The 27,246-nt window shown below is 38.6% G+C and overlaps 1 protein-coding gene across 1 annotated transcript in view; it reads left to right on the top strand.

The window, feature by feature from the left end:
- Positions 1-27,246, top strand: part of USH2A (usherin) — a 991,863-nt gene that overhangs the window by 49,335 nt on the left and 915,282 nt on the right. Inside the window, exon 3 of the mRNA XM_036755334.1 lies at positions 20,653-20,785. Coding sequence (XP_036611229.1) covers positions 20,653-20,785 — 133 coding nt within the window. The remainder of the gene's footprint in view (positions 1-20,652; positions 20,786-27,246) is intronic.

Raw genomic sequence — 27,246 nt, 5'->3', positions numbered from 1 at the left:
CTGATTACAGGCCTAGGGTTCTATCCCACTCTGCCACCTAGCTGTCATTATACAAAGTTTCAAACTGGGGAGACTGGGAGAAGGATAATAACAGGGAAGTTTGGAAGAAGAAAGATAATGATTTCTGCTTTGGTCATGTTGAGTTTAAGATGTTCATGGAAGATTCAATTTGCTACGTCAATTGGGCAATTGGAGAGGTGAGCCTAGAGGTTAGGAGATAAATTAGGCCTGTAAGTAGATCAGAATAGATGATAATTGAACACATGTGACATGATAAGATCAACTACCAAGCTAGTATAGAGGGAGAAGACCACAGGGCCTAGGGTACAGCCTCGAGGGATAATAAAAGTAAGAGTTTAATGTTTAATTGTAACAAACAGGTCATAACTTTTTAGGCATTTTTGCAGGTCCTGAACTTTTCAACCTGTGATACTATCCTGAATAGTTTCTATTCTTGCATAATTTACAGTGAACACTAAGTCTAGACTTTTTAAGGACATAACCCTTTCTATAATTTCTGGTCATGACCCGATTCTGAATTGCCATAGAAAAGACTTTTTGAATTCCCATTATTCCATCATTTGTTTGATTCTTTCTCATAGACATTGTATTGGCTAGCTTCATGTGGATGTTTCAATCCTTCTTGGACCTTTGCCACTTGACTGGCTCAGTTCAGAGGCAAAGGATTTTGCAGCACAAAGATATCAAAGACAAAATTGGGGATGGCTATGGTAAGAAACTGGCAAGCTGACATCAAAGCTATTAATTGTTTTAAACATGTTCTGTTTAGCTTTGATTTTTGGCATGCTTGTCAGTCTCAATTTATCTTGCCTGGGAAGATCAAGATATTTGTAATTATTACCTTTATCCATTAGTCCAGTGACCTCAGGATTCAGTCTTCAAGCCTTCAGCTATTCTCTTCCCTTGGCATATGTAAAAAATGTGTACTTATCAAGTACCAATGATATTTTGATATTATTCGAGAAAGATTCCATGACATTAAGGGAGCTCTTTAATGTGTTTTCTGGTACAATCATATAGCTTGGATATTAAATGATCAATACAATGTTTTGGTCTGACCTCCTTTTAATGTGGGAGCCATGCTAGGTACAATTTAGGAAAGGCAATAACAGATTTTAGAGAAAACCAAAATGGGCTTAAACTATCCGTCTGAAAGATACCACATCTTATGTCAATTACTTGTTGACATGTTGTGTTGGTGGTATGTTTTGGAGAAGAGTTTTCCATGTGGTTGTCAACTACTTTGGTGTTCTCACTAAGATGTATTTTTTGTTTGTAGTACATGAATCAGCAATGAGTGCAGAATTGAGGGCTTTGCAGTAATCACCAATGGCAGTATAAATGTTATAGCTCTTTGAGGCAGTTTATTAAAAAATTACTACGTTGATAATAAATTGTTTTTCACATGCTTGACATTTCTTGGCATGTACTTTTTGCTTTTGAGATAATATATAGTGTTCTTATAAGTGTTTATAGATGTTTTTAGTGACATAAGATGCAAGTATTTTACATAAGTATATGTAATTAGTCTGTTTGGAAAGGTCACTGGTGATCTCATATTTTAGTAAAAGATGCATGCTGTCCTCTATTAAGAAAGATGGAATCAGCTTACACCTAAGAGGAAGTTACCAAAATGCTTTTTAAAAAAATCACTATTTTATTATAATTGGTTTGTTAGATGACTTTATGCTGCTATTCAAAAAGGGCCTTTTGGAATTCCAGTCCAAGTATACCTGTCTCCTTTTCAAAATTATTTGAAATATTGGTGCTGTTTTTCCCATCTATTTTATTATTAGGCATAATTTCTGGAGTTTGCATTAAGTGAAGATTTTCAAACACCTTAGGATCTTTTCAGCTTTGCATAACTCATTTTGTTTCTTATTTTATCTAATTAAAGCTTAAGGATAAATTGTTGTTGATTTTTATTACAACTCAGTCATATAGCATTTTGGCTTACAAAGTAGTTTTTTTCCCACAATTACCCTGTAAGATGAATAGTACATTATTATCCCTATTTTAATGAGAAGGATGCTGAATCTCAGAAAAGCTGTGACTTGCCAGCATAAATAGAAGGAATGGGACTTGAATCTGTGTTGTGGGATTCCTAATCCAGTACTCTGTCCTTCAAATCATGATGCCTCACTTCTGACAGATAGTTATTCATCCTCTGCTTGAATATCTCTATGATGAGAATCAAACCATGTTGTAATGTGGTACATTCCATATTTGGGCAATTTTACTTACCAGAAAAGTCTAGGTCAATTTCTATTTTATTTTTCTTTGGAAATTAAAAAATTTGTTCCCCCTCATTGTTAACCCTCTGCCTCATGTACCTTCACCTCTGTAGTTCTTAATTAACTTAAATCTTACTGTACCTGGATTCTTCTGAATCAGATCCAAGATACTGCATCAGTTACAAAGCCCTTTATCATGAAGCCCCATCATAATTGCTCTGTTTACTTCCCTCTGCTTAGGTAAAACTAATTTCTATGCTATGCCTCAGGCTTTCTCTCTCTCTCTCTCTCTCTCTGCCTTTTTGTATTATGTGAACCTATTTCCTTTCTCCTTTTAAAGTACATCTAATTACTCCTAACCCATCCCCTGTTTCCCAACCCCTTGTCACTATTACCACCATGGCTATCAGGAGTAAGAATGCCTATAACTAGGCATATTGATAACTTCTCAGGATGTCTACTGAGTTTTCTTGCCTAGCTTATAAATCCTTGGAGGACAGGGATTTTGTTTTTCAGTGCTTTGAAGTCTGCCCCTCTCTGTTCAATTGAGGTGAATTTGTTGAAAAAGGAAACAACTTTGGTCAATCCCACTCTTAAAAAAACTTGCCATCAATTGATGAAATAATGAATGTATGGTGGGAAATTGCTATAATAGATTATTTAAATGAGAAGTTTAAAAAACTAGATAATGGGAGGCTGATATCTTAAATAGCAGTAGTGAAACTCTGAAAACTTCTGCTTGATAGCATCTGAATTCCCTGGAATAAAAGATGTTTGAAGTCTATCCTAAATAGTTCAGATACATAACATTATAATGTAAATGGAAGCTGCTCACTGAGAGTACTCTCAAGAATCAAATGTGCCTAGTGGTGGTCGAAAGAATGCTTCATCCCATTAATAGCATATAGCTTGCTCTGCTCTCCACTTTGCTTGAGTAGGTACCCATCAGCCAGGAAATCCTAACATCTGTTTGTCAGCAGGTGTGTTCAGATTGTAATGGTAAGGTGGCTGAAATTCTGGGCCTGGAGTCAGGAAGACTTGAGTTCTAATTCAGCCTCAAAAAGTTCCTAGATATGTGTCCCTGAGCAAGTCACTTAACTTCCGCCCTCAATTTCCTCATCTATAAAATGGGGATAATAATTGAGTTTTCCTCCTAGGACAACTGTGAGGATCAAATGTGATGATATTTGTAAAGTGCTTTATAAAGCCTTAAAACATCATATAGTTGCTTGCTATTATCAATATTGGGGAGAAACAGTGCACATATAGAGTCCTGCCTCCTCCCCCTCCCCCATAAGCTGATCACCTGAAATCTCATCACCATACACATTGACTTTGGTTTTAATACTCAATACCTCAACTCATCACTATTTTTTTTCTTCTTTCTGATTGGAGGACTGAAAAGTGGAGTATTAAAATCTTCCCAAAGCCTTCCTTTATAGAGAGCTCACAACCCTCTATAAAAGTAAGTCCATTTTCTATCAGTAACTCTGCTTAACCTTGACTCCAAGGAACACCTTCCTCCCCCCCCCCCCCCCCGCCCCCTGCCAACCTTTCTGGTTGGTGACCTTCTCCTCCTCTCCCTTTTCGGCTTCTTTTGTTTGTTGTCTTCCCCTTTACATTGTAAACTTCTTTGAGCATAGGGATTGTCTCTTTTTCTTATTTGTATAACCAGAACTCAGTACAGTGCCTGGCACATAGTGGGCACTTAAAAAAAAGGTTTATTGAATTGAGTTGAATACAGTTCAGTATGAAAGAAGGCTCCATTTCTCTTTATTAAAGAGGCAGCCAAAAAATAAAAAGCCACTGTCCACAAGGATTTCTGAAGGTCACATTTTGATTTAGAAAACCACATATTAATATTGTCTATGTTCTCAATTACATTTTAATCTGGTTTGGCAACACTTGGGAGTGTTGCTGACTATGGAAAAATCACTTAGCCTCTTAGTACACTGTTTAAAATTGGGGTAAAGGGAGAATGAGTTGTTGATCTGCACTGGTGGAGGGAGTTGTTAAAATGAATTTTCCCCACTGATTCACTCATGTTCAGACCAAATTTCTAGCCTCTCCACTCCCTCAAAATATCACTAACTTAAAAAGGCAAGCATTTGAGTAAAGCATATGATATCTGGAAATATTGGTGTCTTAATTTTCTAATTTTACTTTTTCTGTATCTTTTGGTTTTTATATTTTCAATTAATTTTTTTTCAATAGCAAAGAACTGTCCTCTCTCTGTCATTGCCAATTGAGAATGAAAGCAAAACAAAACCTGTTCAAAACATATAGTCAAGCAAAAAAAAAACCAAAACTACACATTGTGTCGAAAAGAAAATACATAAATATGTGTATGTAAATGTCTCATTCTGCACCGAGTCGTCTCTTTATCAGGAGGTGAGTAGCACAATTTATCATTGGTCCTCTGGAATCATGATTAGTCATTTTCTGATCAGAGAACCTAATTCTTTCAGTTGTTTGTCTTTACAACATTGTAGTCATGGTGTAAATTATTCTCCTGGTTCTGTTCACTTGATTCTATATCAGTTCGTATGAATTCCCCAGGTTTCTCTAAAGTCATCCCCTTCATCATTTCTTATTTTCCAATGGTATTCCATCACATTTATATACCACAACTTGTTCATCCATTTCCCAATTGCTGGGTGCTCCCTCAGCTTCCAACTCTTTGCCACCTCAAAAAATGCCATAAAGTTCTATAAATGCAGCAGTTTTGTAAGTTCCTCATGGATTTAGATCTTTCCTGAAGAAAACTGCTGGATTCAACCATCATTAGCCCACTGAGAAACTGCTGGTTCAGTGACAGTACTTTAGGCTTCACTTTGGTCTGAGATTCCTACCCTGGTTATTCCTCTGGAGGCTTCAGATTGGCTAAGAGCTGCAAGGTCTCAGTTCCTTTGCTCTACTTCTGGGGTCTGAGCCCTGCTGATGGAGCTTGCTTCTGAACTTCCTTTTTTCTTAGGATACAGGCTAGGGCCTGTGACCTCTTCTTACTTTTGGGTCTAAGTCTCGTCCCCAGTCTGCTCTGGATCTGAATAATGTGTGACACGGTTTCCAGTTGGTGCCTATTCCTGTACCCTGACCAAGGTCAAACTTGATGTAGGGTCTTGGACCTTTTCTTGCCCTTGGATAGTCCCTAGGCACTGGAATGCTCTAAAAGTGCTTTTGGTCAGACTCTGTCCCCAGTGGCCACAAACCTCTTTGAATATCTTCCTATGCTGATCTGAGCTGGACAAATGACTGTTTTTTCTTTCCTTTTTTTCCCCTTTCCTTTTCCTTCCCTCCTCATCAGGATTTAGTCTTGTACATTTTTTAGCTTTGTTGGGAAGAATCCGAGGAGAGAATTTACTGATTTATTCCTGCTCCTTTTCTGTCTCAGTTCCACTTTGTTTATCTTATCCTACTCTTGAATAGTACTTTACAGCTCTGATGTTTATAGTCTCAGAAATGGTCATCACAATTTTGTCCACAGCATCCTGAACTTCTGAGGAAAAGTGCTTTGTAAATTTAATGTAATAATCCAAAGCCTAAGGTACCACTTAGGATTACCAGGTTTGATTCTGGGGACATAACCCCAAAGGAGTAGATTTTTCTCTTTGTCTTGTTGTCTTCCCTGCTCTGGGGGATTTTATTCAGGAGAAATTTCTAACATGAAGCTTTCCCCAAGTGTCAGTAACATGGTCCCTAGCTCCCGCACAGACGCTCAACGTGCAATGTAGGTATTGTGTATGGAGTAACTATTCCATCCACCCCAGAAAATGCATATGCATAAGGACTCAGGAGCCTATGCTCAAACACAGCCATACTCCAACAGCCTATTAGACTTGTCTAGGAGGGAAAGATATTTTGGGAACTGCTGAACAAACATGCCCCAGTTACCTGCACTCTCTTGGAAACTCATAGCAACAATGGGGAATCATTGGTAAGTCTCAGATCTCCTGGCCACCTCTCCCACACTGCATGGTTTGGTCTCAGTTCTCCAGCTTCTGGGACTGTATTGGCATTCGTCTTCCCTTTCCATAATATGGAAGACTTCTTCCATATATAGGAGGTAGTTCATGCTTAGACTCTCAAATTTGGGAACTCTTGTACTTGGGATTATTTGAGGTAATCCGCAAAGCTGGGAAAGTTCATTCTTGGGGTCTCTGTTCTTTGGCCACAATATGAGTATATAGCTAATGCTGTCATATTCCTCTGTATGACTACCATTAATATGTCAATTGCTCCTGCACCTTGAACATGTGAAGTCCATTCTCAGTCCAGTCCAAGCACAGACTCTGGGCTTAAGTCTTCACTGGTTCTGAAGATCAGGGCCTCCCTTTGAACTAATGAATAGCAATTTACTCCAATATTTAAATAACATTAACTATTTGCATTGCATTTATGTGAATGGTCACTGCTTTTGCAAGACAATGTATAACAAATGCTTTTTAAGAGAGTTGGGAAGAACGGCATGAGTAACATGAACCATACAGTTAAGTAGCAAGTAAAAGACAACAGGCTGAATTCTCTAATTGGTTGTGACATCATCCAACAAGTGCCTTCTTCCATCATGTAACCAGATGTCTGTGTTTGTAGTATCAATTTTCCCCAACTTGATACCCCTTCCTCTATTGTTATCAGCCATGATTTGTTCTTTCAATTAGATAGCTAGGTCGCAGAGTGGATAGAGTTCTGGACCTACACTCAGGAAGACCTGAATTCAAATCTGGCCTTAGACATTTATTAGCTATCAGACCCTGGTTACGTCACAACCTGTTGCCTCATCTGTAAAATGGGTCTGATAATATCATCTGCCTCCCAGGGTTGTAAAGATCGAATGAAGATACTATTTGTAAAGGGCTTTACCAACCTTAAAGGGCTATATAAATTCTGGCTCTTTGATTAAGGTATTTAAAAGGTCCTCAAACCTATTGCTTTTCCAGAAAGCAAAGACAGCTTTCCATGCTCATTCTGGTTCTCCTTTGCACACCATTTGGGCATGTGGCAAACTCTTAGATGTGGTGAAATTAGCCTGAGCCAGAAGGAAGAGTGATTGCTTTCCTCACATCCCACCTACTTGTAAGTGTCATTTTATGACCACTTGGTGTTCCCCATGGGGAAAGCCTCATCACCCAACCTCACAACCTAAAAGTTGTCCTTGGCTTCTCCCTCTCTCTAACCCTTCATATCAAATCTCTTGCCAAGGCTTACTGATCTTTGTCACATGCTTCTAACATATCTCCTTTTCTCTAAAACTGTCACTATCCCAGTCTAGGCTACTACAGTAGTCTGCTCGCTGGTCTTCCTGCTCCAAGTTTCTACCCACACCGGTCTATCCTCTGCTCGGCTGTCAAAATGATCTTCCCAAAGTGCAGGTCTGACCATATCATCTCCCTACTATTCAATAAACTCCAGTGGTTCCTTATTGCCTTTAGGATCAAATATAAAACCCTCTGTTTGGCTTTTAAAGCCCTTCATCATCTGGCCTCTTTCTATCTTTCTAGTCTTCTAATTCCTTGCTCCCCTCTACACACTCTGTAATCCAGCAACACTGGCTTCCTTGCTTTTCCTCACACCAGACATTTCATCTACCAACTTTGGGCATTTTCACTGGCTATCCACATGCCTGGAATTCTCTTCCTTCTAGTCCTAACTAAAATTCCACCTTCTACGGGAAGCCTTTCCTGATCCCCCTTAATTTTAGTGCCTTCCCTGTATTGATGATTTCCAATTTATCCCTTACATAGCTTGTTTGTAAATAATCGTTTGCGTGTTGTCTTCCTTATTAGACTGTGAGCTTCTTGAGAGCAGGGATTATCATCTGCCTTTCTTTACACTCAGCGCTATGCCTGGAACATAGTAGACATAGAATAAATATTAATTAACATGAGATGGCAAAATTGGAGCTAAATAAATATGCAATATGATGAGAAATATGACAAGGTGTTTAAAGATTAGCGTTATCAATCGGCCAACAGCATTTATTAAGTTCTCACTATGTGCCAGAGGCTGTGCTAAACCCTTAGAATATAAAGAAAGGCAAAACCCTGCTCTTAATGAACTCATGTTCTAATGGGGAGATAACATGGAAATAACTCACTACATACCAGATATATCCAGAGTAGATAAAGGCCAGTTTCAAATCAGTACTCATTTCTGACCTGATAGTTGGAAGGAAGCCTCTTGATATGAAATACTAAAATGGTTATAAAAGTAATTCATTTTTTCTTGGTGCAGGAAAGCAGCAACATCTCACTCAGATTCAAAGTCTTGTGGGGATTAGGAAAAGGAAGATGTTAGCTGTGTGTTCCTTATTTGATGGATAAATAAAGCGATACTTATAGTTTCCTGGGCTGACAGACTTCCAACCTTCAAAAGAATAAATATTTGCTAGTACCATTTTTTCAACCAAAGTAAAAGGGCACGTCACTCCCTCACTGGATGAACAGTAACTACTCATACCGTTATTATCTTGCATGCCTTGGGGCATAGAGCAAACCCTTCAAGGAAGGGTCATTGTGAAGACCTTTCTTTCAGTTCCAGAATTTTTTTTTTTAAAGAATAAGACAATTCAAAATACATTGCATGATACTTTGCTGTGAGAGAGGTTAAAGTGATGCATAGTCTTCCTTTGGCCTGAAAATTTTTCCCTTCGTTTAGTTTATCAGAAATATTTTAATAAGTTTTTCTCAGTACTGGGTATTGGAGCTGAAAAAAAATCTAATAAGACATAGAATGGCTGGATGATAAGTACTTATGGTAAATCATGTATTTCTTTTAAGTATATAAAACTTAGATATAAGCCATTTATTATTTAATGGAATATAAAGACTCAGTATCCCATCTTTTTCTTTTGTTCAAGGTTTTATCAGAGGTAATTCATGCAGAGTAAAAATGGGAGTTTTAACTCGGCTTTGTTTGTATGGCAAGACTTAGTTTCTACTTAAGGCAGCTGCTCAGAATCTTAAAGACATTTACTGAATATTGGCAGGAAGTTTGAGTGCTGGATGGTATGCAGAAATGATTTCCTATATATCCATGCACGTGTCAAGTATTTGAGTGATAGCACTTCTGACTTTGGGTCAGTAGTGAGTTCACATCTCTTACCAGCCCCTTGGCTTACTTCCTGAGAGTGTAAGGGAGGATTCAACATCCATCATTTTCATCCCTTCTTTATTCTCTGTCTGAGATCTGTGAGTGTTCTATCTGGCTCCATACTTTTTAAATGGAAGAGGAGAAACTGGAGGGGATTTGGCTAAAGATTAAAAGGATTATTCTAAAGCAATTGTAAGGAAAATGGGGGAAAGAAAAATGAATTATGAGCAAAGGATCATAGGTTTAAAAGTAGAAAGTTTCTTAGAGACTATCAAGTCCAACTCCTTTATTTTGTAGACGAGTCAAAATCAAGTCAAAAAATCTATTAAGTGCCTACTATGTGCTGGCTGGGCAGCTAGGTGATGTGGTAGATAGAGTGACAGCCCAGGAGTCAGGAAGACTCATCTGCTTGAGTTCAAATCTGGCCTCAGACACGTATTAGCTGTGTGACCCTGAGCAAGTCACTTCACTCTGTTTGCCTCAGTATCCTCTTCTGTAAAATGAGCTGGAGAAAGAAATGGCACACAAATGCCACAAAAACCCTAAGCGAGGTCACAAAGAGTCAGACACAACCGAACAACAACCTCATGGTGCCAGCTGCTGTGCTAAGTGCTCAGCAAACAAAGGCAAAAATAGTCCCTGCCTTCGAGGAACTCACAGTCTAATGGGAGGGGCAACATGCAAACAACTATGTACAAGCAAAATATACGTAGGATAAATGAGAGGTAGTCTTAGAGGGAAGGTATTAACATTAATGGGGAGTAAAACAGGCTTCATGCAGAAGGCAGGATTTTTACTTTTACTTGAAGAAAGCCAGGGAAGACAGGAGGCAGAGAATTTTGGGCACGGAGAACAGCCAGACAAATGGAATGTCTTGTGCAAGGAGATTCAAGGCTTGTTAGAGTCACTGAATCTTAGAAGGATCAACAGGATAAGGAAATGGAGGCCTTTAAATGTTAAATGACTTGCTAAAGTGGTCGAGTGCCAATCACCATACTAAGCTCTTTACCAGTACTTTATTCAATCCTCATAACAACCCTGTGAGGTAGGTTCTGTTATTATTTTTACAAATAAGGGTACTGAGGCAAGCAGAGTTAAGTGACTTGCCCAGGGTCACACAGCTGGTGTCTGAGGTCAGATGGGAACTCTAGTCTTCTTGACTCCAGGTCCAGGACTCTCCACTGTGCCAGCAAGCTGCCTGAAAAAGCAGAGCAGTCAATACATTTATGGCTTACCTTTATGAGGTGTAGAAGAAAGGACAAGGGTAATTGCTATTCTGGACCTGTTTATGTGTACATACGTAAATGTATATGCACAGATGCGTATAATGTATGAATGTATAAACACTTACAGTTAGACTGTCTTTGCATCTTCCATTGTCCTTTAAATTCTGGGACTAGGGCCTTATCTTACCTAAGCTTTTTATCTCTTCCAGCAATAGTGGAATGCTTTGTAAACAATAGTGCTTAGTAGATGTTTGTTGAATATCTGAATAAATGCCTCATCAGTTAGATTTATATAGCCCTTAAGGGCAGATATCAGGACCTTTCTGCCTTGGTATGACTCACAGTGCCTAGCATGAGATTTGGTACACAATTGTTTCAGTTGTATCTGACTCTTCATGACTCCATTTTGGATTTTTTTTTTGGGCAAAGATACTGGAGTGATTTGCCATTTCCCTCTCCAGCTCATTTTACAAATGAGGGAACTGAGGCAAGCAGGGTTAAGTGACTTGCTCAGAGTCACAGAGCTAGTGTCTGAGGCCATATTTGAACTGGGAAAGATGAGTCTTCCTGGTTCCAAGCCCAGTGTTCTATCCACTATGCCACCTAGCTGCCCCTATGGGAACATTACTCTCCCTCTAAGAATGTAGCATGGCTATGTAATGGCCTTTTCTTTATAGTTCAACTTTTAAACCTCCATTGCCTTATAGGGTGATGAAAGACAACTGAATTTAAATGATTAGGAACAGAGCTTTGGCAAGTTTCTAGACCACAGCTCATCTCCATGGGGGCATTGCAACATTTATTTCAAAATAAATTTGATTATGTTTCTCTCCTGATGTCTACACTGTTCTCCTGTGGCTCTGTTCTTCATCCATTGACATAACTCTCCTCTGCTTAAGCAGAAGAGACTGTGGGAGTGTGGTGTAAGGAAGCATATTTCTCCTATGTAGCATGCCTCTGAACTAGAAGGGATCAATAGAGTCCATTACAGAGACCTAAGGGTGACCCAATCAAAATGGTAGCAAATTGAAAATGAGATGCCGACAGACTGAAGACTAGAGAATGACCTGACATCCTGCCTCTTCTTTCCAAAGTATCTTCATACTCCTTAAATGGGGATTTAAGGACTTCCTAGATACTGTTACCAGTCCTATCTGATCATGCATTTAAGATACACCATCCACATTTTTCCACACTTGCCACAAACCCTAACCTAGCAAAGTAAAAGAGATAGGGAGTTTTTTTTTTCTCTAACAAATCAGAAACTCTACCTTGCATATTCCTATCCCCTTTGATATCTGGCCAGGGAATCATCAGAATGAGCTATTGCCAGAAGCAGAACTGCCACCTTAGCCTTCATTATTTGTCGAGCAGTGCACCCCGATCAGAATTGTAAAGTGGTCCAGAGATACTTAAAGCATGAAATGTGTTGCAAAAATCTAAACCAATTTTTATCTTATTTATATGAAGAGATTTGGGAGGGGGGTGGCAGCAATGGGAGAAAAAAAGGCACAAGATCATCATTAGTCATTTTTTTTAAGGTTAAAAAAAAGCAAACATACCTTATCTTCCTAGAACTTGGTACACATGACACTGAATTCTTCTAGTAAGCAAATTTGTGGTAAGTTGATAAAAAAAAAAGGTCCTGAACTCTTGACTATGGATATAATACAGTAGAAGAAGAAAATCAAAAACATGCTTTCTATCTGACTCAAAATAAAGGTGCACTTAAACTTGTAAAAGACAACATTTTTATTTGAATGATATGACAGAACTGTCACAGGCGTGTTACCTGCTATAAAGAAAGCCTAAGAATTATTACCTTTATTAGACCAGTGACACTGAGCTTTCCGCCATACATTTCTAACTTCTGTCCCTCTACAGAGACAATTTTCTTTTCTTAAATAAACTGTCATGGTAGTGTTAATATATTGTTGGCTCTCTCATACTCGGAGAATACTGCTGATATAAAACATGTATATGTTAGATTGGTAATAGTATCTTTAGTGTAGCTGACTAGAACAAATGTGTTTCCCTCATGGCTGTGCTAATGTGATAAAGGAAAATTGGCTGTTCATCAGCTTTTGGCTGGGCAAAGACAGTAGAGATGGAGCCACATTCTTTTTTATGCATTAATACCACCGAGAACTTTTCACTAGTTATATTTCATGTGCCTGCATGTTGTACAAAGATGTTGTAAAACATGAGATAATGCTACAAATAACAAAGTGGAAAAGCCTGTATCTTTTATAATGATAACAGTCAAACACCAAATGACAGTAACAGGCTGTAAAAAATGGGATGCAAAAAAGGCAGTATAACTGTCCCCCCTCATGCAACTTCATGTATGTGAGAGGTTTTTCTTTTTTTTTTTTTGAGAATTAAATAAAATCTGGTGTTTGGGTCACTGATATTTAAAGAAAGAAAGTGGTGAAAATTAAAGAGGTTCATTTGGACTAGACAAAAACCACGTTGGATAACTCTGGGGAAAGCTGTCATTGCCAGTAATTATGAATCTAATTCTAGTTTTTTTTTTCCTTAAGGGCAAAAGACCCTTATAATCATGCAAGTCATGATCTTATAGACAAATAATTAGCTGCTTCAGTTGATCAATTTGGCAAGGCTTTAGGAATAGCGGGGTAGTATCTAGGTTGCTCAGGTTTGATTTTCTAAAATCAAATCTTCAGGGTCAAACCTTGCAATTGTCTGGTATTACATTATCTCTGAAGCCTTTTGTTTGCCCCCTTCACACCCTTTGTTCATAGGGACACTGTGATTTCTATTCATATTTCAGTCAAGAAGATTTAGTCCCATAAGAGAGTTGTATAGACCAAAGCTATGTCTATATCACGTTAAAAGAGCCAGTCAGTTTGGTTAAAAAATTCAGCCAATCATTTGGGTGTTTTGTGTACACTAGACCTGAGAACTTTATTGGGAGGATTTTTCAACCAAATTAATTAGATATTAGAGGTGTATTATTACAGAACTGTCTTTTTTTTCCTTTTCATTCACTTTGCACATAGAAGTACTTAGTAAATTTTTGTTATAGCCACTGCCCAAAGGCACTCTGATTTGTTTTTTCACCCCCATACAATGCAGTTAATTTGCTTGGTTACTAGAAATGTCAAATACATATACACACGTACATACATACATGCATACATACATATATATACACATATTGCTATTAAAGGCACATCCAGAGGTAGAATAACATAGGAAATAGAGACCCAGCCTTGGAATGAGGAAGACCTGGGTTAAGGTCTTGCCTCTGGCACACATTAGCTATGTGAGCATAAATAAATCCCTTAACTTCTCAGGGCCCCAGGCAACTCTCTAAGAGTCTTAGCACCAGAAATTTGGAGTCCTGAAGACTTGAGTTCAAACCATGCCTCGGACACTTACTAACTGGGCAAGTCATGTAATTTCTCTGTGTCTCAGTTTCCTCATCTGTAAAAAGGGGTGAATAGTAGCATGTAATTGTAAAGATCAATGATTTGACATATATAAAGTGTTTTGCACACATTAGGTACCATCTAAATGCTAGTCATTGTTATCATTACTGTGAGTTACAGATCCTCATTGAAGGAAATTTCTACACTGAAGTCAGAGGCCCAGATACAAGAGAAAAACAGCGACAGAGAGAGCTCTCACTAACCTGCTGGAAATAAACAGAACAAAGGTTAATATTTCAAGAGAGTTTTGTTTCATTTTTGGTCTGGATAAACTTGTATAGGGAACTCCTTGGTGTGGAAATTCCCTCTACCAATGTAGATTGACAACTGCAAGGTTCCCAGATTTGCAAAGCCACTTATTCCCAAAGGCGAGATGAAACTAGGTGTTACTGGCTCCCTATTCATTACACTGCACTGCTTCTCCAGAGATATTTTACATGAATCGCTTAAATGGACTGATACCTAGTATTGATCATGCATTTGGTATTCTCCAGGCATTTTTTGCTGGGGTCCATTTAGAGTTTTAAGGCTCTTTCCTCAAAGTCTAGTTTGTTCTTGGATCCTGATGCAGACAGTGCTGCCAGCCTCTCCCATCCTGGGGATGTGGAGGGATGCTGCTAAAATGCCAATGAAAAAGTCCAAATCCTCCGGCCATCAGAGTTCATAAGGTCTTCCTCTGACCTCTGACCTTGCCCCTCCTGGGCAAGGAGCCTGCCTGAGGCTCAATGTTCATTGATGATTCATTTAGATGGAATGGTTCTCTGCTCTTGAATGCTCAACTCTGAACTATCTTCCTGGTAAGCCCCATAGTGTGTTATCAAATCACTACAACTAATCTGAATTTACTTTGGATGTAACATTACTTCATTGAATCCCATGTTTTTTTTTTTAACCTAAAGACTTTGATTTGTTGATTTAGTCAATAGAGATGTTCTCACTAAGTTAAGGTATCAGTGCATAGCATCTAGTTATTTAAAAAATGTTGTTCAGGTGTGTCTACTCTGGACCTCATTTGGGGTTTTCTTGGCAAAGATACTGGAGTGGTTTGCCATTTCCTTCTCCAGCTCATTTTACAGATGAGGAAACTGAGGCAAACAGAGTTAAGTGACTTGTCCAGAGTCACACAGCTAGTGTCTGCATATAAATTTGAACTTGGGTCTTCCTGACTTCAGACGCAGCACTCTACCCACTTTGCCACCTACTAAAGTGGAATAGTGTAGTGGAAAAAAATGTTAGTATTGGGGTCAGGAATACCTGATGAGGAATACTTTGGAGTCAGGAATCACTGATACCACTTGTCACAGTCTACCTTCCTCCAGAGTAAGTCATTTAACTTCTATATGCTTCAGAGCACTGGCTCTGGAAGCAGAGGACTTGGGTTTGAGCTACATTGTGTGACTTTATCAAGTTCCTTCACTTAGCACTCAGTTTCTCTATCTCTCAAATGAAGGGTTGGTCTAGATGGCCTCTGATTTCTTCCTATGATTTATCTAGTAAATGACAGATGGGTTGGGATTTTCAGGAACAGAGGGAGTTCCAAACTCAGATGAATTCAGAGTTTCTTCCAGTATTTTATAAATTCAGGCAGTGATGAAACCTCCTCAGTTGTGAAACGTTTATTAAAGACTATGCAATGTATACTGGTGCAAAGATAGTTAAGGCATGGTTCTGACCTCAAGAATATTATAATTTTGTTACAAAGAATAACATGTACCTAAATGTGAATAGTGCCAATGAGCAATATTATTTTAGTGGCTTCTCCTATTTAGGATACTCCCTTACATATGTAAATGATGGAGAGTTTTCCCAACTTCCCAACTGCACACTGTTTTATTTGTTCCTTGCAGCAACCTTGTGAAATAGCCTGGACAGCTAATCTGATCTGCATTTTATGGCTGAGGAAATGGAAACAGAGAGTTTTCAAATGTGATCAAATAGAAGGAGCCCTGGATTTGGAATCCAAAAACCTACATGAGAATTTCTTCTTCATTGCTTATTACTTGTGTTAATTTTCCCAGCTCTTATTTAATAAGATGGTCCCTAACTATCTGTCCTGGTTGTTTCTTGGGCAGTCTTCTCCTCTCTCTATACTCTCTCACTTGGGGACCGTATCAATTCCTATTTGTGTACATTCTCATCTCCATGAAGACGACTCCCATATTGACATACCCTAGTGTCTTCCCTGAGCTCCAGGCCTGCATTACTAACTACCTATTGGATACTTCAAACTGATCACATATATATCAAACTCACCATATCAGAAATAATCATTATCTTTCTCCGCTAACCCACCACTCTTCCAAAATTCTGCGTCTTTGTTCAGGGTTCCACTCCCCTAAATTCCTTCTATTAATTTTGTATGTATTCTGTAGTTATATACTGTAACTAGGCCCCCCTAATATATATATAGTTTAATACAATACAACACATACAATGTTAACTAATGATTTTCTGAGTCACTATGTGGCCACAGGGTTCCATTTCTATTTGAGTTTGACACCATTGATCTAGACTTATCTTTTCTATAGGGATAGATTTTGAGTGATGGCTCAGTCCACTCAGCATCTGCTACCTCACCTGATTTTTCAACTCCATGGAATACTCTCTGGTATACCTCAACCCTATCTCGTCCCCTCATGCTGTCCTGACTCCTGTTGTGTATTGTCTTCCCTCTTTAGATTGTAACCTCCTTGAGGGCAGGGACTGTCTTTTTATTAACTGAATTCCTAGTGCCATTAGATTGTAAGCTCCTTGAAGGCAGGGACATTTTATTAATTGTATCCCTAGTGCTTATCACAGTGCCTGGCTCATAGTAGGCAGTTAATAAATGCTTATTAGATTAGACTGAATTACTCAATCCACTTCTATACTTTAACACACTTGTGATCACTGTAATTATTTATGAGTATAAACAATAATTTGATAACACATTTAATTAAAAATAATAGTCGGAGGACTTCCAGGAGCCAAGATGGTGGAGTAAGAAGTTGCTCTCACCCTCCCTTATTGACTTCTGAAAACCCAGAACATATCACCCCAGGAAAAACTCTGAAACAGCTGAGCCTGCAGAAAGATGGGGTGCAGCAGTCTTGTAGCCCAGGAAACTTGGAGAATTAACGAGAAAGGCTCCTCTTGTTCTGGGGGAGTGGGAGCAGTACAGGATGGAAGGTGTCACAGCAAGTCAGAGGCAAGCTCCACCTAAGCAAACCCGGGGGAGATCCTGAGCTCCAGGGTGGTGGAGCAGGTAGGCAGCAATACCAGGACACCTTGAGCACCTCAGCACAAGGAGAGGAACCTGTAAACACCAGCTTGGAAAACCACCATGTGTGCTGCCATTCTCCAGCAGCCAAATCTTCTGGTTCTTCAGGACAACTTCAGACTGGCAGACATTTTCCAGTAGCCAAACATTTGAGTGCTTTAAAGAAATTCAGGTGAGCAGGCATCCCCCAGGGGCCAGACTGCCCACTCCTACACTGAGAGTTCTAGTGCTGTTGACTCCAGCCCAGCACCAGGTAAGCTGCTAGACCCCCTTACAGTCTCCAGCTGCCAGCACTTGAGGTCCCAGCATACAAAGCCACTGACCAAGTCCCAGGCTCCCAGTACAAAAAGCTTGGGTCAGTGACCCCTATGCTCCAACAGAAGAGCTCAACTTTAAAAGCCAGGAAATAGGCAAACACCATGAGCAGAAAGCAGAAACGGACAATGATCATAGATTCTTATTGTGGGGACAAGGAAGAACAAGGTACAAATTCAGAAGAGGACAACACTGTCAATATATCCACATCTAAAACCTCAAAGGGAAATATGAACTGGTCTCAAGCCAAAAACCTTCTTAGAAGAGCTCAGGAAGGATTTTAAAAGTCAAATAAGAGAGGAAGAAGAAAAATTGGGAAAGGAAATGAGAGGTATGTAAGAGAGAGTCAGTAGCTTGGAAAAGGAAGGACAAACATTGATTGTAGAAAACAAATCCTTAAAAAATATAATTGGTCAAATGGAAAGTAAGAAGTACACTGAAGAAATCAACTCCTTAAAAAGTAGAGTTGGTCAAATGGAAAAGGAGTTACAAAATCTAATAGAAGGAAACAATTTATTAAAAATTAGAATTGGGCAAGCAGAAACTAATGACTCTATGACACATCAAGAATCAGTCAAACAGAAACAAAATAATGAAAAAATAGAAGAAAAGATAAAATACCTCATTGGTAAAACAACTGATCTGGAAAACAGATCCAGGAGAGACAATTTAAAAATGATTGGTCTACCTGAAAATCATGATGAAAAAAAGAGCCTAGACAGCATCTTTCAGGAAGTCATAAAGGAAAACTGCCCTGAGGTCCTAGAACCAGAAGGTGGTAAAATAGTCATTGGAAGAATCCACTGATCACCTCCTGAAAGAGATCCCAAATTGAAAAAGCCAAGAAATATTGTAGCCAAATTCCAAAGTTGTCAGGTGAAAGAGAAAACACTCCAAGCAGCCAGAAAGAAACAAATTAGGTATCATGGAACCACAGTCAGGATTATGCAGGACCTTACAGCTTCTACATTAAAAGACTAGAGGGTGTGGAATATGATATTCCATAAGGCAAAGGAGCTTGGATTACAACAAAAGATCAACTACCCAGCAAAAGTGGCGATGGCTTTTCAATGAAATAGAGGACTTCCAAACCCCCCTGATGAAAAGACCAGAGCTCAACACAAAATGTGATGTTCAAATACAAGACTGCAGAGAGTCATAAAAAGGTAAACAGGAAAGAAAAACATCAACAACATGTTATTAATAAGGGCTAACTGTTTACATCCCTATAAGGGAAAATGACACTCGTAATTCTTGAGAACTGTATCTTTATTACAATATTTGAAAGGGATATACATAGATAGAGGATATGGGTATAAATTGACTTTGATGTGATGATAAAAATTCTAATTAAGTAGTGAAAAAGGATTGTTCTGGGAGAAGAGGAAAGGAGGAGGCAGACAAGGGTAAATAACATCATATGAAAAGGCACAAAAACCTATTTCAGTAGAGGGAAAGAAGGGAGGGAGATGAGCATTGTTTGAACCTTGCACTCATCAGATTTGGCTCAAGGAGGGGATAATATAATCAGGTATAGAAGTTTAATTTAGTTCACAGAAAATGGGGGGGGGGAAAGGGGAAAGAAAAGGGAGGGATGGATAGAAAGGAGAGAAGAAGTAGTAAGGGTAAAGAGGAAGAAAAGAGAAGGGACTGATAGAAGGGGAGGGGAGACTGAGGCAGGCAATGGTTCAAAGCAAAATTCTAGTGAGGAGGGAAAGGGAGAAAGGAGAGAGAAAAATGTAACCGGGCTGGGTGGGGTAAGGGAGGGAGAGAAATAGGATGGAGAGAAAGACACAGATAGTAGTCATGAATGTGAATGGGATGAACTCTCCCACAAAATGGAAGCAGATAGCAGAGTGGATTAAGAACCATAATCCTACAATACGTTGTTTAAAAACCTGGAAAAACTTATACGAACTGATGCTGCATGAAATGAGCAGAACTAGGAGAACATCGTACACATTAACAGTCACAATGTACAATGACTGACTTTGATAGACTTAGCTCTTCTCAGCAAAGCAAGGATCTTAGACAACTCCAAAAGACTCATGATGAAAAATGCTATCTAGATCCAGAGAAAGAACTTTGGAGTCTGAATGCAACTGGAAACATACTATTTGCCCTCTTTTTCTTTTGTTCTTCTATTTTTTCTTTCTCTTGGTTCCTCCCATTAGTTCTAACCCTTCTTTACATCATGACTAATGTGAAAATATGTTTAATATGAATGTATAAGAGCCTATATTGGATTGTAAACCATCTTGGGGAGGGGGAGAAAATTCAAAACTCAAAATCTTAGGGAAGTACATGTTACAAACTAAAAATAAATTATTTAAAATTAATAATAGGTAGCATTTATATAGGACTTTAGGGTTTACAAAGCATTTTTACAAATACCATGAATGCCAGGTTAAGAGCCTTTGACTGAAAGATTTACAAGTTGTCATCTCTCTCTTACAGATGAAGAAACAAAGCTGCAGGGAGGCAGATAGATTGTAAGCACCTGGAGAGCAAGCACTGCTTCTTTCTTTTCTTTTTGTCTTGGTATCCCCATTGCTGAGCACATAGTAGATTCTTAATAAATGCCAATTGATTAATTGTCTAATTTTCCTTTTAGGGCCTCTTTTAAAAAAATATATGTACAGTTAGGACTAGATCATCTTAAATTCTCAGGACTAAATGATAAATTTTTATGATATATGTATAGTAAGTGACGGCTCTGGGACTAGAACTTGGCATTTTTGGACTCCTAGTTCAGTGCCTTTTCCTTTACACTGTCTGATTTATGCGTTCTCTGAGCCAATCCACTTTGCTTTTTCTGAATTTTTTCTATCTGATCTCTAAATTTCTTAAAGTAATGGGATAAATATGAAAGCAAACACAATTTTCAAAGACTGTACTGCTGAAAAGCATCTGTCTATTCACCTGAATTAGACATTAAGAGTTTAGATTTATTGAACTAGTAATGTGATTGACTAAATAGCTAAATTAGTCTCTAAACTTACATTATTATTTTAAGAAATTAAAAATGCCTAATAGAGATGATTTCTTTGTAGGTGCACCACACAAAAATCAGCTTCTTCATCAATGGTTTGGAAGATGACCACACAGCTTTTGATGTAAGAACCCTTAGTGGTCCAGTTACAGATCTTGCTCCTGGGGCTGTGAGAATTGGACAAAGTTCAAATGGTAAGTTTGAGAACTTGAGGACCATAATGTTGAGGACCATAAGGCTCTGAGAGTCTGGATGCTTAACCACACTCTGATATATGAATGCTTTGGTGAAGAGAAGAACTCTTTTGTAATGTAAATAAGCATCTAGTTTGAATTTTTACTTATTGAGCTTTCTTAAAATGAGGTTTATCATAATTTAGCACAGGGCTTATTAGTTTTATGGTCAACCAAAGTGATTATTATTTTTGCATATTAAGGAGAAATTGGATTGTATTTTGCCAATTTGGTCACATTTGAGATATTAGACCATTATCCAGGAATGTCAACTTTTCCCATTTGTGTGACATGAACATCACTCAAAAATGAATGGTTGATTTTAGTTTTTAGTATGACTTGTGTATGTCCTTAGTTTTGGGCAAGCTTAGGCAAATGAACTCTTGGTAAATGGTTAACAACTAGCTGTTTGGGGAAAAAAAATGTACATAGGATATACATAAGTTTTATCTGTGTTGTTAACATTTTCTCTATCACTTTTCCAAATTTAAGCAATCAACAAAATAATAAGACAAACTCTGATTTATTGTTTTTGCTGATTTCTGAGATGTAAATATTCACCCTGAAAATTGAAAAATTGACTCTCCATAGCCAGTTTGAGAGGGCTCCAGAACACCCCTCTTTGAATCTCCCTTAGGCCTCTGCAAAAATGATCCTTTTGGGACTTCAGGTGGTTTGGCCAAAGTGGCCCATCCATGCTAGCCTTCTTTTGGAGACTGAGTGCTCTGATATGGAGAAATCTCCCTCCTACTCTTCCCTTTTTTGGGGAACTAGACCAGAGGTATGACAGCTGAGGTCAGCAAAACTCCCTAGTGCTGCCTGAACCAGACCAAAATGCAATTGGGAAATGTTTAACAAAATAAATACAAATAACAATATAACATGCATAATGTTAATTTGTGGTTTTCTAAGTCACTGTGCAGCCAGCGGGGATCCATTTTCTATTTGAGTCTGACAACACAAATCTCAACCCGTACTTTCTGTAGGAATGGGTTTTAAGTGATTACTCTATGCCTGGATCATAATTATGATTATTGTAATTGTTATCTCTGAGTGCAAACAGTAATTTGAGAAAAATATGATAATAAAAATAATACTAATAGCTAGCATTGGTGTAGGGCTATTAGGATTGCAAGATACTTTTACAAATATCACAGATGTGAAGTTAAGAGCCCTTGACTGAAAGATTTCCCAGTTACTGTCTTTGTAACAAGTCTGCGAATTAAATAATAGGAGTATTGTGTCTGATACATAGACAAAGAAACTGAGGCACAGGCAGGTTAAGTGACTTGCCCCATGGTCACACTGTGTATAGAATCCTGAACTTGGAGTCAAGAATATCAGATATTAGAATAACAAATTCGGATCCCACCTCTGATACTAATGAGCTTTGTGACCATGGACAAATCACTTAAGCTTTCTGAATCTCAGTTTCTTAATCTGTAGAATAGGAATATTACCTTTAGCACCTACTTCACAGGGTCATAGCAAGGACCAAATGAGATGTGTGTAAGAACATCTTTGGAAAAGTTCAAGTACTCTATTATTATTTTTCTTGTGTGTTTTGACTCCAAGTCCAGTAATTTTCCATCATATCATATTGCTTTATTAGGAAATTAATTTCTCTACCTGATGCCCTAGACTGGCTTCAGGCCCCCCTTGTCTCAGAGGGCTAGGTAGCCCCTAAGAGACTATGTGGTCTCGCCTCCTTCTTTCCTCTATGTGTTTATTAGTGTTTTTTTCTTTTCTTCCTTTACAAAACCCGATCATTTGGTGCTCTTGCCTTTCTTTGTGTGCCCAGAACTTAGCACAGTGCCTAGCACATAGTAATGGCTTAAAAAATGCCTGTTGACAGACCGACTTCCCATCAAGTTCCTATTTCTGGATTCTGAGCAGCTCGTTCATTAGTAGGATCCTGATAACTGATACATCTTACGTCCAGTCTGCAGTAGACAGCTTTCCTTGGCTTGACCTATGCTCCACTCAGCTCGCTACCTTCTTTTGAGGGTACTGACTCACTCTAAGTTCCCTCTTTTAGGGAAGAGAACTGTTTTTTAGACCCTATGTTTCACAACCATTAAAAAAAGTCTGTTGTGTACAGCTCATTATATCAGCATATTCTGAATGAACTGGTGAAAAAACACTTTTAAGCACATACTGTGACCCAAACACGGTTAGGTACTGAGGATACAGATAAATTCAAAAGCAAACAAAGTCCCCGTTTCTAAGGAACTAATATGGAGAGACAATACACATAATGGAGTGTGGGGAGGAGGGGTGGAACTGTACAGGGATGGTGATGGCCATAGAGGATTAGATTGATACACCCCTTCCAGGAACAATGGCTGAGTTGATGTGATCATGATTTCCTTTCCTCTCTCCACCCCAAACTCATAAGGAGAGACCCTACTACCACAATAACAAATTAAATAATGTAAGTCTTTTATAAATTTAGTTTCCACTAGTACTTTAAAGGGTTATAGTGCACCAAAGTGCTCCTCCCCAAACTTTTGATGGTTGGGTAATAAGATTTGTCTATTCTATGCTGCTTGGGATGACTAAGTTTTAATCCTTTCAATATACTAAATGTTGAACTAGCTCTTCAATACAGGAAGCATGGACTTTAATATGAAGTTTGTTGTTTTTTTTTTTAAACTGAATCAAGCAAAATTTAATTTTGATTCTTTGTTGCAAAATGCTTCTTTGGAAAGTTTATTTTTATTTTTAGCTTCTTTTCACTTTAAATATTAGGTACCTAATGACTATAGTAGAAAAAAAGATATTTTAAAAATACTTTTAATCTTTATTGTATCAATTTATAGGTACAGTTGTACCTACTGTATCTTTTCTCTAATTAGAGGTGGCACAGGGACTGGCTCATTACTTCTGCTTAATGAGCCAGGCTCCATGCCACCTCTCTAATCAGAAAAGAGATAGGTACAGAATGTTCCTATGGACTTATTATAAATCATTCTTTTTTTTTATCAAAAAATTAAGTCACTGCTCTCCATACTTTTGTCCATATCCAAGATGGTTTCATTCAGGAGAGGTAATTGTGCAAGAGAGATCACTGTGAGCTGAATTAAGGGAGCTCTCATGCAATTCAGGACCGGCTGTCTTTGCCTCGATGCTTATACTGTCTCACACAGAGGTAGCTCATATGATGGCCTATGGCCAGTTCCTCCCACCCTTCTGATCAGGATGTGTCCTCCCTTTCTATCTGGGAAGCCACTGTGCTGTGGTATGAGGCAGGCACCTCTCTTTAGTCCCCATTTTCTGGAACTGGGCCTGACAGGGGCTAGGATTTCTACATGTGAGTTCTTACATGGTTCTTAGCACCTGGAAGATGCTATTCTTGAAATGAACAAGAACAAAGATTTTTTGTTGTTGATGCTGTTGTATTTTTAACAGTCTTCTGAGACAATTAAAAAGTAAACAGAATTTACATTTCCCTGCAACTTTTGTGAGGTTAATCTTTGTTATATTTGCGTAGAAAAACCGAGTCAGTCTAACAGCAAGAGTTGTTACTGTAACAATAGCTGAAATTTCTATGTAGTACTTTACTTAGCCGTAAGAACGGGACCTGTGATTTCATTGATAGAGGGAATGCCCAGGTAAGGAATCTTCCTCCAGCAAAGCAGGTCAGGATCTTCTCTGTAACTCATGGTTTTGCAGTTTTCTTGAGAGCTCAGAGGAGTAACATGACTTTGTCCAGAATATAACAGCCAGTGTGTGTCAGAGATGGAACTTAAACCTAGCTTTTCTTATCTTCAGGTATAGCTCTCTATTATGCCCCACTACTTCCAGATGTTTTGTGAGGTAGATGCCTCTGTTATGTCCATTTTAAAGATGAGGAACCTGAAATTTCAGGGTGGGGAATTGCCTTATCCCTGGTCATACTGATAGTAAGTGCCAAGTAGAATTTTAAATCCTGGGCCACTAATGATGGGCTTGGGTCTTCCTGACTCCCCTTATTAGCCGACTATCCACTATTTCTTATTTATTTTTATATTCTATTCCTATTCTTCTTCTTGGTCCTATTTTTTTTTAAATTAGTTATTCCTATCTACTCTGCTCTCTAGGTCTAGACCTATTTCCTCGTGTCCAACCATGCATATGTACCAGAGGGACTTTGGTGATGAAATTACAGCAAGCCTTGGGGCTACTCACAGTATGGAGGTTTTCTCATAATATGAGCACAGTGACTTTCAGAGTCAGAAATCTGAAATAGACACTGAAGAAATCTCATGATCAGATATGCACATATCTGTTGATGGGCTTCACTTTTGCTTCACAGATGGGAAGTTCTGTCGGGTGAGGCCACATCTTACATGGTATCTGGTCAAGAAGGTCATGGATTATCAATGAATCAAAAAAGTTAGTCCTGCTCACAGTACCAGATGTTTATTAGAATACACAGAAGGAAATAACCCAGGAAGAAAAGGATTAACAACTGCAACTGCTTCCTCCTTCTGGGTTCCCTATTTGATCCAGCCCCATTGGTATTTTCTCAGTTCCAGAGTTGGATGGTATCTGTCAGCTATCCACTTTGCTGCAAATTGTGCATAGGATATCCATCCCCTCTTTCATCAGTGGAGAGAGGATTGGAATTTTTCAGAAAGAAGTTTTACTAGAAAACAAAGGAAAAAGAAAGCCCCTTAATTATAGAAATGTTTATAAATCAGTTTCTTATATAATATATATATATATAATAAATCAGTTTATAAATCAGTATAAGTCAGTTTCTTATCCTAATCTGAATAAAATCTAACCAATGATTGACTTAATGGATGTAGCAGTCCTTAGTTACTTTTAGTTTCTTCCGCTCCCAGACATCTAGTCTGTGGTAAGTATAACTCTCAGACTTAGTGGGAATCTTAATCCCTTTAAGAGTCCCTTGCTCCTGGCTATGCTACATATGTTTATTCATCTATCTGTATACATATGATTATATAAAATAGGAATTATATAAGATAATTTGTGAGGGAAGGCCATGTCAAGTGGAGCAGGGGAAGGGGAACTGAGATTAGGAAAGTCTTCATTTAGATAATGGTGCCTGATCTGGGCCTTGCAGAAAATTAGGGATCTTGGAGATGTGGAGATGAGTTTGGAGTCCAAATATGAGTCTTCCAGACTCCAGGCCAGGTGTTCTATCCATTGCACCACCTAGCTGTCCTAATGTAATGTTTACATAGTGAAATGAAAATCATATAATTAGAGGAAGGAAACAGCACTAATAAAAGGGGCCAGAAAAGCTTCCCATGGGGAGTGGCAGCTTAGATGAGATTGAAAGAAATGTCTTTAAAAGGCAGAAGTGAGGAGGGAGCACATTCCAGCATGAGGAACTCCCTGTTTGAAGGCCAGAGGTAGGGAATAAATGGAATGGTGGTTTCATTAAACTGATAATCCAGTTTGGCTAGAATGTAGAGTGCATATAGAGAAAGACTGAATGAGATCACTGTTAAGCAAGTTTGGAAAGAGACTAAGAAGGGCTTTAGATGCCAAGTTAAGTCAAGTAGTTTGCATTTTATCCTAGAGTTAGTCAATAATCATTTATTAAGTGCCTACTATGTGCCAGGCACTATGCTACCTAAGCACTGGGGACACAAAGAACAGCAGAAGACAGCTACTGTCCTCTTAGAGCTCACAATCTAATGGGGGAGAAAACAAATGAACAAATATGTACAAACAGGCTATATGCAGGAAAAAATAGGAAATAAGAGAGAGAAGGCACTAGAATTGAGGGGATAAGAAAGGATTCCTGTAGAAAATGGGCTTTTAGTTGGGACTTGAAGGAAGCCAGGGAGACCAGGAAGCAGAGATGATGAGGGAGAGCATTCCAGACATGGGAGAAAATGCCCAGAGTCAAGCACTTGCCCTGATCTATATTTTGCCACTGGACCTAGATGGCTCTGGAGGACAAAGTGAGACTGGTGACCTTGCACAGTCCTCCCTCACTTAAATCTAATTCGCTTCCAAGTCATGGCATCATCTTCCTGGTGTCATGTTCCTCTTTGAGAATGAAGTACAAACAACAACCACTACTGTGATCAGAACTTTAATAAGATTATTCTGGTAGCTACATGTATGAATAATTAGAGAAAGGAGAGAATGGAGGCAGGTAGAGAAGTTAAGAAACTAATCAATAGTCCAGGTAGTCACAGAATTTTGAATTGGAAGGAACCCCAATGGCCCTCTACTCCACACTGTGCTGGAAAGGAATATAAACAGCAGCATAGCCAGTAAGTAGTCATCTAGCTTCTGCTTTAAGACATTCAGATTTGGGGCAGCTAGGTGACACAGTGAGTAGAGCACCAGCCCTGGAGTCCAGAGGATGTGAGTTCAAATCTGGCCTCAGACACTTAACACATGTACTAGGTGTGTGACCTTGGGCAAATCACTTAACCTGAATTGCCTTGCCT

The sequence above is a fragment of the Trichosurus vulpecula genome, chromosome 4 (assembly GCF_011100635.1).
Source record: "Trichosurus vulpecula isolate mTriVul1 chromosome 4, mTriVul1.pri, whole genome shotgun sequence".
In the NCBI taxonomy this organism is placed as follows: domain Eukaryota; kingdom Metazoa; phylum Chordata; class Mammalia; order Diprotodontia; family Phalangeridae; genus Trichosurus; species Trichosurus vulpecula.
This window is presented reverse-complemented; position numbering and strand designations above follow the sequence as displayed.